At 41.2% G+C, this 15,326-nt stretch overlaps 1 protein-coding gene across 1 annotated transcript in view; it reads left to right on the plus strand.

Moving 5' to 3' along the window:
- Nucleotides 1–3,972: 3,972 nt before the first annotated feature.
- Nucleotides 3,973–15,326, plus strand: part of camsap2a (calmodulin regulated spectrin-associated protein family, member 2a) — a 166,807-nt gene continuing 155,453 nt past the window's right edge. Inside the window, exon 1 of the mRNA XM_060830206.1 lies at nucleotides 3,973–4,593. Coding sequence (XP_060686189.1) covers nucleotides 4,449–4,593 — 145 coding nt within the window. The 5' untranslated portion in view covers nucleotides 3,973–4,448. The remainder of the gene's footprint in view (nucleotides 4,594–15,326) is intronic.

The following is a 15,326-nucleotide window of genomic DNA, read 5'->3' on the forward strand; positions in this document are numbered from 1 at the left end:
TAAGACTTGTAAGGCAAGACCTACCCCTCAGAAATCCGTGCTGGCTATCCCTAATCAAGCAGTGTCTTTCCAGATACTCATAAATCCTATCCCTCAGTACGCTTTCCATTACTTTGCCTACCACCGAAGTAAGACTAACTGGCCTGTAATTCCCGGGGTTATCCCTATTCCCTTTTTTGAACGGGGCACAACATTCGCCATGAAAAGATCATTGCCAACGACTCTGCAATTTCCTCTCTTGCTTCCCACATAATCCTAGGATATATCCCATCAGGCCCGGGGGACTTATTTATCCTCAAGTTTTTCAAAATGCCCAACTTCCTAACAAGTATCTCCTCTAGCTTTCCAATTTGTTTCATACTCTCCTCTTCAACAATACAGTCCCTCTTGCAAAATGTCCATATTATAGGAGGAGGTTTGTTGGATGTCTTGAAACCCATAAAAGTGGAAAAATCCCCAGGATCTGATCAGGGGTACCTGAGAACTTTGTGGGAAGCTAGAGAAGTGATTGTTGGGCCTCTTGCTGAGATATTTGTATCATCAATAGTCACAGATGAGGTGCCGGAAGACTGGAGGTTGGCAAACGTGGTGCCACTGTTTAAGAAGAGCGGTAAAGTCAAGCCAGGGAACTATAGACCGGTGAGCCTGACCACGGTGGTGGGCACGTTGTTGGAGGGAATCCTGAGGGACAGAATGTACATGTATTTGGAAAGGCAAGGACTGATTAGGGATAGTCAACATAGTTTTATGCATGGGAAATCATGTCTCACAAGCTTGATTGAGTTTTTTGAGGAAGTAACAAAGAGGATTGATGAGGCTGAGCGTAGATGTGATCTATATGGACCTCAGTGAGGTGTTCAGAGCTGAAAATGTGTTGCTGGAAAAGCGCAGCAGGTCAGGCAGCATCCAAGGAGCAGGAGAATCGACGTTTCGGGCATGAGCCCTTCTGTAGGAATGAGGAAAATATGCCCAGCAGGCTAAGATAAAAGGTAGGGAGGAGGGACTTGGCAGAGTGGCGTTGGAAATGCAATAGGTGGAAGGAGGTTAAGGTGAGGGTGATAGGCCGGGACAAGACTGTAAAGCAGACAGATCAAATTCCAAAAATTCATCTCTCCAATTTTCCTTTCAATTAACTTTGTTGAAAGAAAATGTTGGACTGTATAATAGGCAGTTAGTTCACTTTGCATTCTATCAAAATGGTAGAATGGGGACATGGTTAGTACTGCTGCCTCACAGCGCCAGGGACCCAGGTTCAATTCCTGTCTTGGTTGACTGACTGTGTGGAGTTTGCACATTCTCCCCGTGTCTGCGTGGGTTTCCTCCAGGTGCTCTGGATTCCTCCCACAAGCCAAAGATATGCAGGTTAGGTGAATTGGTCATGCTAAATTGCCCATAGTCAGAGGTGAATGTGAGGGGTGGGTTACTCTTCAGAGGGTCGGCATGGACTGAAGGAACCATTCGATTCTCCTGCTCCTTGGATGCTGCCTGACCTGCTGCACTTTTCCAGCAACACATTTTTCAGCTCTGATGACCAGCATCTGCAATCCTGACTTTCTCCTCCCTGAAGGACCCATTTCCATACTGTAGGTAATCCAATCTAATCAAAAGTTAAAATTACCCCCTCAAAAAAAGTGTTGAATGTGCTCAGTGTCCAGTGTCATCTAATTGTTAAGATGAAAGTCCTGATCTGTGTTTCTTCATGCAGGGCTTTCCAAACCACTAAGAGAGGAACTGTGTTGAAACAGCTCACTAATCTTATGTCACCATGATAAGCTTCACCTAGGATGGTTGGAGTCCATTGAATGGAACTGGAAGTACAAGCCATCTGTTACTCTCACATTGCAAATGCAGTTGTTAATAATAAAAATATAATTAAAACTTGGCATAACTTTGTGCATTTTCCTGATTATAAGTATCATTAAACAATAACTGAATCATTATTTTTCTCAAAGTAGATTTAATAACTCAAAATTGGTTGAAGATTTTGGTCTCCCTCATAGTAAATAGAGCAACTATAATGTTGCATTTGGATTTGCCCCAGAACTTACATCACCAGAACAATGCAAGAAATACATACTCATGTTATTCTGTTTCTAAGTGGCTGGAAGACTAATGATACTTAATGAAAGTCAATTTTCTATTGATGCCATATTTTCTTGAGCTCAGTTGAGGGGAGCACATTGAATAGAAACAAATGAATTTGATTTTCATTCCCATTTAAATACTTTACAAAATTTAGTTTCAACATTACACAGTTACCTTCTGAGCAACATCTTCCTTTTTTAAAAAAAATTAATGGCATATATAGTCTCCTTATATTGTCCACAATGTGACTGTGAATCAGGTACCAGGAAACACACCCATGTCTCCCATGTACTTATAAATGTTTTATTACATTGGGGCGAAAACATTTGCAAACCTCTTTAGTCACATGATTCCTAATTTTTGCTTAACGTAAGAAATTTAAAATTATAATGACAATATCTCTTCATTATCAATAAAATTATTACAAACATCAAAATAGATAATTGGTGCTACAACTTTAATATAAGTTCAATTTTATTATATTTTAATTATTCCTTTAAAACAAAATCATTTTAACCTTAATCAGGAAAGAGTTGTTTGAACACACTGAATTTTATAATTACGTTTGATTGTTGTTTCCTTTAATCAAAATAGATACGATGTTTTTAAAGAAGACTTATATAAAAAACATTCATTTTCACTGGGTTTCTGAAAGTGAGTGCTGAAGAGTCATTCATTCTTGTCCGAGGTACAATTTCTAAACCCTTGTATTATTTATATTTTAAAGTAAAAATATATAATTGTATTTTATGAAATAGTATTTTTCTGAATTTTTATCACATGATGAAAATATTTAATCCGTAACATTATAAACATACAGTAAACAGCTATAACCTAATGAGTAATCATGAAAGCACCTGGTGCCCAAGGAACAAACCACAGTTGAATACAATGGTCCATTAAACTAATTGTATTTACATCTTTACCTAATTGATTTTAACTAATTTTAGTGTATGGTAAATGCAGACTAGATTTTGGAGTGTGAACGATTCGCCATCGGATGGACACTAATTCACAAGTTTGTCACTTAGTATGTCACAATATCAAAGTATAAATCCAGGTGTTTATAAATTGTTCTGTGCTTAGTGTCACATTCGCATTAGCGAGCAGGACAAAAATATAAACTGAGGCGGAAAATTGATAACAATTAATGTTTCATGTTGCTCAGTCTCACCATCCATAGCTGTTGCTAACTGGAGTAAACTTGAATCGTCGAACATGGCTGAAATATTTCCAGTAAAGGTTTGAACCAGCATCTGCCACTTTTGCATAAATTACATGAAAACCAGGAAATTTGCTATAGGATTGGATTTTAAAAATTCGTGCACGATGCAAATTGGAGGTAGTTTTCCTTTTTATTGGAGTATTGATGTACACGGTACCGTTCCGCAGATATGCCTGCGTTGTGACAGCAGCGTTATGTCGCTTTCACGCGGCTCCCAATTCGATAGTTGGGTTTCTTTCAAGCCAATGTAACATCGCTCACGGTGAAATAGCCCGACACGTCCAAAAAATGTGACATGGGCTTCCTCGGGGAAAGAAAAACACAACGCCTACTTTTGTATGTGTGCGTGCATAATTTATTGCAGTCGTTAAGAGTTTGTCAAAGGAAAAGTTGCGGACGGTGAGGGTGGCGACCCAAGCTATGTTGCGGGCAATGAATGAAATTGAAATACAGTGTGTTTACAGCAAACACTTATTTATTATGACCCGCGCAGAAATACGTTGATGAAAAGTAGCCACGACCTAGGAGCCCAGCAAATGCAGAGATGGGAACTAACGCGTTACCCTCACTCCTCCCCGTGTTCAAGATTGCTCGCCGTCGGACTGGGACGGATGACCAACAAAGCTGCAGCTGGAGTGCGCGCGCGCGCGCTGTCGGGAACGCGCCTCGCAGGGGCAGGAGCGCGCAGCGGCTGCTGGTGCTGCACAGCAGCAGCGCAGTGACAGGGAGACGAGACTGACTGAGGATGGGAGCGGCCGGGAGCGGGAGCAGCGAGTCCCGGCTTGTTGTTGCCGTGAAGCAGCGCTGAGGGCTTGAGGCGGGAGGGGGAAGAAAGCGATTGGAGACGGAGTCCCCCTCTACCTGGCTGGGGAGGGGTGGGTGAAAGAGGAGAGGATGTCTTTGCAAGTACTCTGAACCTTTTTATTTTAACAATAACAGCAAGGAAAAGGGTTTTCTTTTGGAGGGGAGGGTGGAAAAAACCAACCTGACACAAAAGCAACATTCCCTGGAACTGGTGGATGATTTGAAAAGGAGGTTCGGGCGATTTTGCAAGGATCATGCAGGCTTTGCCAGAGGGCGAATCTTGAGTGAAAGAGCAGAAGAGAGAGAGGAAACGAGGACACTCAGCACCGGCTTGATGATGGGCGACGTGACAGAAGCGAGCAGGGAGATGAAGAAGACTTTCATTGTCCCTGCCATCAAAGCGTTCGATCACTTTGATTTCTCCAGAGCCAAAATCGCCTGCAGCCTTTCGTGGCTGGTGGCCAAGGCTTTCGGGACAGGTAGGTGGACGGCGGCGGCCGCGGAAGCCTCCCCGTGTCCCGGCTGATGGATGCGGGCATTTGCACAGTCAGTGGCGGGGAATGCAGCAAAGAGACAGGCCGGCCCTCCCCTTCCCTTTCCACCCTTTCTTTCCATTCCCTCCCATTAACAGCCGACAAGCTGCTCGGCCTCTTGAATACCATCATAAAGTACTGTCCCCCTCCTCCATCAAATAGCCCCATTCATTTTAGTTTGGTAAATGAGGACACTTCGGGTTTTTATTGACGTTTACCGATTTAATCTGAATTCAGAATGAAGTACACGAAGTTCACTGGTTCCTTCCCCAGAAGGAAGACGAACAAGTCTGAGTCCCTATCTCAATTTTTAACAGCAACTGAAATGAAATTTATGGCCTGACACGGGGCGAAAAACAGCAATTCCCTCCCATCGTCGTTCTCCATTACTGAACAAATACAGTAGATTATTATTGTTAATTTAAGGATTTCCAAGCATGCCCTGTACACGTATTTATTTGTATCTTTACAGTTCAGACAATAAACAGCGGTTGTTTGCAAAATGTTCCTGCTAAAACAATCATTGAATGGATTAAATATTTAAATGCTTTAAAATACTTCTCGACAACTTTAGAATTATGCATTGATCCAGATAAATTTTCCTCAATTTCCCAATTAATATATTGTAAATATATTTCAAAATACTCTTTTCATTTGTATCTATTTTGAAACATTGTGCCTCAGCGTTGCAAGATCAGGTCAAGGAGAGATGTCCCAGTGTTTTTTTTAATGATCTGCAGTCAGCAATCCTGGCGTCCAGAATCTAGCTTCGTTTGTAGGCTTGGAGTAGCTGGGGGTGGGAATTGACCTGTTCACTTTGCACAATGTTTCTCAGCGTTAATGGTGCTGATTGGTTGGTTTAAAATGTACAAAAGCTGCATTATTTTGAAATCTCAAATGAAATAGAGTTAGCTGATAAGTTCATGTGGTTGAGCAAGAGCTTGGTAAACACAATCACTTGTTTTGATGGGTTGATTGATCAGTCTTATCAATTTAATGCAGTGGGAATATAAATTATTATAAATGCATTGATTCAATCAGTCTTCCAGCAATTGGTTTTGAAGCAGATTTCATGGTGATAACAGGAATTTCCATTGCTACTCAGAAGCATGTGCTTCTGTGTGGAGAGGGAGACTGTGAAGGCATAATAATTTGACGAAATTTCCATCTGTCAAATATATACTTGCATATCATTCTCTTTCTTTAGAATCAAATCTGGATGACTGTTCTATGATATTTTAAAATTTGCATGATTTTCATCAAGATTGACATGTGTTGCATTTAATTGTTGAAAAAATCAAATAGGGAGCTATATTGTATTTGTTTGAATTTGTTATGAAATTACTTCTTATTACGATACAGTAAGTTTCTACATGTAATCTTTCATCTTTTCCTCAATTCTTTAATTGCACTTTAAGAATACTTCATGAATTCACACCATTCGACTTTCTGCTGGAACTAATCTGATGCAATTGAATAGTGGTTGATCTTACCCTTGAAACAATAGTGTCTTTAGCAATTAGCGAGAATTTAATCTTATCATATTTTTAGTAGAAAGTGAGGACTGCAGATGCTGGAGGTCAGAGTTGAGAGTGTGGTACTGGAAAAGCACAGCAGGTCAGACAGCATCCAAGGGGCAGGAGAATCGATGTTTTGGGCATAAGCCTTTCATCTGGAATAAGCTCTTCCTAATGAAGGGCTTATGCTCGAAACGTTGATTCTCCTGTTCCTCAGATGTTGACTGACCTGCTGTGCTTTTCCAGCACCACACTCTCGACTCTGATCATATTTTTAGAATGAATTCCACCACTCGGACTTAAACTCATTGAGCCATGAGCATTTTTTTTGTAAGCACAGCACAAGGATGCTTGCTCAGATACAAACTTGAGTCAAATGTTTCGTGTCTAACTAATTTTTTTGCCCCACTTTTTCAAAAAAACAATTATGAACCAAATGTCTTCAGCAAGATTTAACTAGTGAAATAGGAACAGGAATGATCTTTTAATCTCTTAAGCTTGACATATCATTTCTTAATCTATCACCGGTTTAAATATGCCTCTTATTAGTAGGGTAGTGAGATCATAGGTTTGCCAATACTACTTGAAGACGTTTACAAGAGTGCAAATAAAATCAGGTGATATTTTACTTTTGTGTCAGTATGAATCAATCATTAGAAGAATGTATGTGGTCACTAATATCCTTTAGGGAAGGAAACTGCTATCCTGACCTGGTCTGGCCTACGTGTAACTCCAGACCCACAGCAATGTAGTTGACTCTTAACTCTTGACTATGGGTAATTAGGGTGGGCAATAAATGCTGGCCTAGCAGGTGATGCCTTCATCCCATGATTTTTTTTTTGTTTTGTTGACATCTCATATTTTTAAAAATACTTTGAAATTCAATTCTGATAAACAAGTCACTTGGCCACATTTCAGGTCAACCCATGGTTCCTTATCACTTGTGAGCAGAGAAAAAAAAACACACTCCCTATCCTCTAAATGTGCAATTTACTGAATTCACGATTCCTTTCAATCCTGAGGCCTAAGTTTGAATTTGTTGGGATGTTTTGGTTTCCTGTTCACTCTGTGTGAACTAATTTACTCTTGTCCTGGTCTTTGTGTAGTATAACAAAAAGCCACCTGTCAATTTGCATTAAATCCTCATTTGTACAGACGGTAAAAAAATTGCTGTTCAAAACACTTTGGTATGTGTGCTTTTCTGCAGGTTTATGTAATAGGAAATCCTTCTGATACAAAGTAATTGTGTGGGGGGGGGGAGGGGTTGATGGGACTGAGTCTGATATTGAACTCCATTGGAGATACTTTGTCTTAGTTACTCACTGCTGCATCGTGAAGACCTGCTATTTCAGCTGATCCCAGCAGACAGACAGGCAGTTCTAATTTTGCAGCTCAAATTGACTCCATTTTGTCAGCAAAATCAAGAGTGGCACTTCATGTGGCTGCCTGGCACCACCTCCACTATTGGTGCAAGCCCATGGCAGACAGTAGTCACCAAGTGAGAAGCACATAACATCACCACAGGAAATGACATCACCAACCAAAGAAAGCCAAACACAAAGCAGGAATCGTGTGCAGTGTTTCGCCTGAGGCCCACTGAAGATGTTACCTAGTAGGGTGACGAAACGTCTGGAAATGAACCTTCCAGTTCAGTGAGCAAACCTACATCCAGAACCTCAACCTGAGCTACAAATCTCAAAACTCACTAAGCACATAACAGTCCACACAAAGACAATGCTGTAATCATGGGCACTCGGCTCTTATATGGACTGGACAAATCTAATTGACAAAGATAGGTAGTTTGGAAGATGAGGCAGAGTTGATTGGGGAGCTTAAGGTAAAGAATCTCTTGGGGACAGGAGAAGCTGGAATCAGATGTAATGGTGTTACAATTGAGTAAAAGTAAGTACAAACACATGAGGAAGGAGCTGGTTAGAGTTGATTGGTTGAAAGGGGAGCCGAACAGGGAAGACAGCAGAGCAACAATGGCAGAAGTTTCTGGGGTTAAGTTGGGAAGCACAGCAGAAATTCATCCCGAGGAAGAAAAAATGTATGAAGGGGAGGGCAACACAACCATGGCGGCCGGGGGAAGTGGGGACAACATCAAAGCATAAGAAAAACCATACATAGGGGGACTGACTCTATGCTGGCTGGTAACACAGTCAGTATGTTACTGTTAGTTTCTGCTTCCTTTTTTTGGAGGGGGAAACCTGATTTCTGAACTGGCTGAATTATTTAGTCAGTTTGTTAACTGGCATTCCTTGTAGTGAGGACTGATTGTTAAACTCCTGATGCACATAATGTGTTTCAGGTGTAACTCAATTCTCATTAGGGGGTTGTTGTTTTACTGGCTGGTTACAGCCGGTGTGTTATTCCTTTTCTCTTTTTTTTACTTTTTGAGAAAAGTAGGATGTGGATTTTATGGTAGGGCTTAGCCCTTGGACTTTAGTTTTCTTTGTTTTTTGTATGTATCCTCACTGCTTTTGGTGTTTGGCCTGAGCCTTTGTGGAAGACATACGTTTCACCAGAGGAGCTGTTCCTGTGGAGAGGCTTAGCCCTCTGAAGATTGAACACCTGTGTGTGTGCTGGGAGGTGAGCACCTGGAGTTTAGGAGAAGACCTTTGCTTCAGGAGTGGACTAAACTCCTGTGAGTTAACTGCACCTGTACAATGTACTATGTTCCTGTGAGTGGGCCTGGTTTTCCAAGGCTGGGCCAGGACTCCATGGAGACTGAACACCTGTGTGCTGTGGGGGTGTGCATTTGCTGCCTTCAGGAGTGTACTCTGCCCTTGGTTGCAGACTCTGTTTTTAGCAATGGACTCTGCGGTTTGGAGCAGACTCTATTTCTGACAATGCACATTGTATACTGGAGTGGACTCTGTTCCTGGAAATTTCTATGTTTTGAAGACTCTATAGATTTGGACTGTGTACCAGAAAGGACTCTGTTTTTTGGTAATTAACTGTATTGTGTTGTTTGTTGGGTCTATCACCTGCACTGTCTTGCGTGTCCCTGGGCCTGGCAGGCCTTACTGTGAGCTGGGAGGCTCATGGGTCGTCTTGAAAGGTGTTACCCCAAGAACCAGAGGGTGGGTAGGCCATCCTGTGAACCTGAAGGTTGGTAGGCTGTCCCGAAAGCCAGAGGGTGGGTAGGCCACCCTGATGCCAGTCGCCCCGAGAGCCAGATGATGGGTAGGCTGTTCTGAGCGCTGTTGTCTCGAGAAGGGCTAATCGGGACGGGCTGTTCAAGAGGTGGTCGAAAGGTGTGTCAGAGCAGCTGAGAGCCAGAAGGTGCATAGACGCAGGCTGAGATCCGGAAGGCTGGTGGGCTGCCCTGCACGCTGTCGTCCCAGGGAAGGGGACGGACTGTCCTAGAGGTGGCCGGAAGGTGTGCCAGGATAGTCCACTGGCTGGATGGCGCATCTGGGTGGGTGAGAGCCCAATGGTTCGTAGGGGCAGACCGAGAGCCAGAAGGCAGGTAGTCATCCTCGGCGCTGTTACCCTGGACAGGTACCAGGGTGGGCTGCCCCAGAGGTGGTCGAAAGGTGCTGAGGGTGGTTAGTGAAGCTGGAAGGTGGGCAGGCCGTCCTGACCTCTGTCACCCTGGGCAGGTACTGGGGTGGGCTGTCCTAGAGCTGGTCGAAAGGTGTGTCAGGGCGGACCGAGAACTGGAAGGGGCATGGGGTGAATTGGGAGCCAGAAGGTGTGTAGGGCGGGCTGTCTTAGAGTGGCCAGAAGGTGGGAGGGACGGGGGCTTGCTGGATCTGTATTGTCTGCCCTTTTTTTTTATATGTAACTGGATTGTCTTTTGTATAAAGGTCATTGTTGCTGTCTCTTTATATTTGAAACTAGGATTTGTGGTTTGTCCTCATCTCCCTGCAAACTGATTGAACGGTAGGATTTGGGGCCTAGCTTTGCTGCTCCTCTACCCTGTAAAATTGCTATTGTATACACCTGTAAATGTTAACTGTTTTTTGTAAACTGTTCTGTAGTTTGTTTAATAAAATATTATAAACAAGAAAAAAAAAGAAAACGCATACAATGTGATGAACATTAGTGGGAAGCCTTTTAAAACCAGCAAAGCCTTAAGGTAGGAGAAGATGAAATATGAGGGTAAGCTAGCTAGTAATATGAAATAAGATAGCAATAAAGTAGCCAGTAATCAAGCACATATCAAATCAGTTTTACTCCTGTCACTTCAATTCCTTTTCCCAAACGTGATTAATTGCTTTCAATTCCTGGATAAGTTTGTCCTTGTGCCTTAATAGCTTATTCCAGTGTTATTGTTACTTCCTTGGTGTGTTACAGCTTATCTCTTTTCATTCTTTCATTCCATGAACAGTTATTGTAAACCTTAGAACTTTAATATCACAAAGGGGGTCAGGGATTACAGGGAGAAGGCAGGAGAGTGGGGTTGAGGAACGTATCATCCATGATTAAATGGTAGAGCAGACAGAATAGGCTGAATGGCCTAATTCTGCTCCTATATTAGCAGAATCAAAAGGAGTCACCGAATGTGGCTGCCTGGCAGTTCCCTTACTTTTGATACAAGCCCATGGTTTTATGAATTTGTAGAATGTCTTTGTGACTGCTTCCAGGAACAATGCATTGATGGATCAAATTGGGAATAAATCTTTTTTTTTAGGTCTATTGGTGTGTGATGAGGCAGGTAATATAATTTGTTATCTCATAGTTAACGGTCCTTGAATTCCATGCTATGTTTGAGAATAAGATACTCATGTCAAAAACAATATTCTTGATTTTAAACGCAATCATTTACATGGGCATAACGAGAGATAAAGTTGTTGGTGGGAATACTGTGAAAGGTATGGTAGAAAATAAACATTGGGAAAATCCAAGTAATGACTTAAATCTCCAACCAATTTATTCCACTTAAGAAAAGCACAATGGATCTTTTTATGGCTTAGAGAAGTTGAGGGCAGTATGAGAGAAGTGGAAGAGAAATAAAATGTCGTGAATGATGTTAGCAAGCTTAATGATGTTAAAAGTTTCAGAAACCTTCAAAGGGCATCTAAAAGGTTGTTTGAAAAGGAAACATTAATATGGGAGCAAATAGCTAGGATTGTAGAAACATTGACAAGTACATAAAAGGAAAGTAGTTAAAATAAACATTAGTTCCTTAGAAGCAGAGACAGAAATTACCATGGAACATGTGAAATTGGCAGTTATGTTTAACAAATATTTGAGTCTCTTTACAGTTGAAAGCATAAATTGTATAAAATCAGAAGGTAACTAAGGGGCTAATATGATTGAATTACTTTGGGTAATTAATATCAGTAGAGAAAACATAGCAAAAGTTATCGAATGAAAAGCTAGCAATAGACCATGCCCTTGATAGATCCATTCCAAGGTTCTAAAGAGCTAACAAGGAATGCATTAATCATAACTTGCCAAAATTCCTTTGTTCGAGAATATTCCCAGTGGATTGGAAGTTAGCAGATATAATTTTGCTATTCAAGAAAGGAAGGTGGAAGAGGGCAAACTACAGGCTATTTCAACTGACCTTGTTCATTGGAAAAATAATGGAATCTATTTTTAAGGAAGTCTTAACAATAACTGTTAAAAATCATTGTATGATCAGATATCACCATCATGGTTTCAGTGAAGGAAATTGCTCTTGAAAAGAATTCGTCTTTCGGGATATAACTAGTCTGGTAGATAAAGGAACTTGGTAAGTGCCACTTTGATTCGCAGTATGTCATTGATTTGAATGCAGAGACCAAATAATATGTTTCTAAGTTTGCAAATGACACAAAGTAAAGTGGGAATGTCCGCAATGAAGAAGATGTGAAGAGGCTCCAAGAAAACTTGGACAGGATAGGGCAAGAACATGGCCGATGAAATATAATGTGGAAAAATGTGAGGTTATCCATTTTGGTTGGGGGGATTAAAGCATAAGACATAGGAACAGAAATTAGACCATTCAGTCCATCGAGTCTGCTCCGCCATTCAATCATGGCTGATAAGTGCCTCAACCCCATTCTCCTGCTTTCTCCCTGTAATCCTTGATCCCCTTTATACTCAAGAACATATCTATTTCACTTAGATATATTCAATGAACTGGCCTCCACATCCTTCTGTGGCAATGAATTCCATCAATTCAGCACGCTGTGGCTGAAGAAGTTTCTCTTTATCTCTGTTCTAAAAGGTCTTCCCTTTACTCTTAAGGCTGTGCCCTCAGGTCCTAGTCTCTCCTATCAATGGAAATATCTTCCCAATGACCATGCTGTCCAGACTATTCAATATTCTGTAAGTTTCAATTCAATTTCCACCCCCCCCCATCCTTCTAAACTCCATCGAGTACAGACCCAGATTTCTCAGATGTCCCTCATTTGTTAAGCTTTTAATTCCTGGGACCATTCTCATGAATCTGCTCTGAACATGCTCCAGGACCGGTACATCCTTCCTGAGATATGGGTTCCAAAACTGTGCATGTATGCCTAGGGGTCTGACCAGAGCCTTATCGAGCCTCAGAAGTACATCCCTGCAAACATTACCACAGCCCACGTGGGAGAGTGTGCTGATACTCAAACCCACTGCTTGCAATATTGTTATGAAAATTGATTTATTCAAATTAATTAGCATCTCCAATTTGCCTGTTTGGACTCAGGCTAACAGAAGTCGCTGACTAATTGTCTGAACTTATTTATTTACAAATAAATCACCTAACCCCAGGAAACACAAAGTATGAGTGGTTGATGTACAACTCTGCCATCTGAAATTCTAACCCCCTTTTTAAACCCCTACACACACATACACAGTCACAGACAAACAAATATGAGTGTTAGGGGAAACACAGTTCATTAGCACCAGATTCAATGAGGCATCCTGTTTGCTTCTTCCAAGTCCTTCTGATTTTTGATCTTTGTATCCAAGTCCATTCAGTTCTTTGCTGAAGGTATGGGCAGGAAGGGTTTGATACTTTAATTGTTCAGTTTTTCAGTCACTGGTTAGGGCAACATGCTTATAACAAGTTGTGGGAGAGAACAACTCTTGCAGTCTGGGCACTTACTGCCTGAATTGTTCATGCACAAACTGTCTACCTTATTATGAACCATCTTGTCATGCTGATAACTCCAGGTTCTCTCAACTGATCCAACTTGAAAACCCAATCAATGGTCTGTTTCCAGGTGAGGCATGCTTGAGCAAAACAACAATGTAGGTACAAGTCTCAATGACCTCCAGGAACTTGTTTCTAAAAGTCATCCACAATCTTTGGATTAAAGCAGTCCTTTTCCTATTTTAGTGCATCATACAAAATAAGGAAACTAAAAAGATGTGGTCTTTATGAGTGCAGAGTTTAGCTTGAACAGTAAGAGTAAATGAAGTGTGTGTACAAAGAGACCTGGGTGACCTTGTCAGTAAGTCACTAAAGGATAACATACTAGTGATAAGGCCAGTAGTATATTAGCCTTGATCACACAGAATTTGTGGACAGGGTAGAACACTCTTTGCTTCAGTAGTATTGAACATTGTTTTGGTTACATTTGGAGTACTGTGTTCAGTTTTGGTCCCCTTATGTGAGCAAGGATATTATTGAGTAGAGAAGGTGTAAAGAAGATACACCAGACTTGATTTGGGGATGATGGGCACTGTCCTATGAAAAGAGATGAGAAAAACTGGGTGTGCATTCTTTAGAACTGAGAAGAATGAGGGTGATCAAATTGAAACTTGCAGAGTACTTCAAGTGATGGGGAGATGTAAATAAGATATTTCTCCTGTTGTGGAGTATAAAAGTAGAGGATGGTTTCAAAATGCTGTACATCTCTATGGCTCTATAAAATAAGGGGAAAACTACTTGGGACAGAGATAAAGAAAATTTTGTTTCACTTGGTGTGTTGTGAATCTTCAGAATTCTCTACCCCAGAGGATTATGTAAGCTGAGTCATGTTTAAAGTCGAGATTGACAGATTTCCAGCTGACAAGATGTGAATAGTATGGGAATAAGGCAATGCAGTGGATGATCAGTGATGGTTGTATTGAATAGTGGAGCAGGCTTGATTGGCTGAATGGCCTCCTGCTCCGATGTTCTTAAAAGGTTGACTCATGAATTAGGGGTTAATATAATAACATGTATTGGTTAATGGAAATGTAGCAAAATTAATGATGGACATTGGACTGCTGGATGGAATGAGAAAAGGAAGGTCTGAGATCAGATGCAAAAATATGATGATGAAAGACTTAACTGCAGCATAATTGGGAGAGGAATGAGTGAGTGAGTGAGAAGAGGAAGTGGAAAAGGGTGACCAAACCAGCATTGCGGTGAACCCAAGTAAGATGAGAAAGCCGGAAGAAGATGGCTGTTTCAAAGAGGAAGCACAGTGTGGGGATAAATTGCCAGTTCCATGTTGGAGAGTAGCTAGTGGAGTGCTGGAGTATTTGGTGTTTAAAATCTGTATTAATCACTATAATGAGAAGACTGATAGTATAAATGCTGATATAAGGCAAGGTGGGAATGTAGCTATGAGGACAACAGGTAGCAGTGTGATATAGGCAGGTGAAGTATAATATGTGAAGTTGTTAGTTTATTCAGTTTGATAACAAGAATAGGGAAGCAGAATGCCTTTGAAAAGGAATGACATTTTAAATGTTGATGTTCAGAGATCAAGTATATTGAGGCAAGGAATATAATATATTAATACACTGTACCAAGCAATCAGGATAGTAAATGATATGCCACCTTTGTTTGCAAGGGGTCTCAAGTACAAAAACAAGGAAGTCTTGCTAAAATGATACAGGACTTTGGAGAGACCATACTTAAAGTACTGTGCGTACCATTTTGAGCTCCATAACTAAGGAAGCATATAATTGCCTTGAAGCTGATACAACGAATGTCCAGTTGATTGATTATTGGGATGAGAGGGTTGACCCATGAAGAGAGGCTGAGTAAGTTGGTACTATGCATTTTGATTGGAATAAGAGGAGATCTCATTGAAGTGTGCAAGATTCTGAAAGGACTTGATAAGGTAGATTATAGTAAGGCTGTTGCTGCTGACTGGGCAACTTGGCACACAGACACTGTCCCTTGCAAAGGGGTTGATCTTTGATAGCTGAAATGAAGAGAACTTTCTTTATTCAGGCAGTTGTGAAACTTTGGAATTTATAGAGTCATAGAGATGTACAGCATGGAAACAGACCCTTCAG

Source organism: Hemiscyllium ocellatum, chromosome 9, assembly GCF_020745735.1.
Source record: "Hemiscyllium ocellatum isolate sHemOce1 chromosome 9, sHemOce1.pat.X.cur, whole genome shotgun sequence".
Classification (NCBI taxonomy): domain Eukaryota; kingdom Metazoa; phylum Chordata; class Chondrichthyes; order Orectolobiformes; family Hemiscylliidae; genus Hemiscyllium; species Hemiscyllium ocellatum.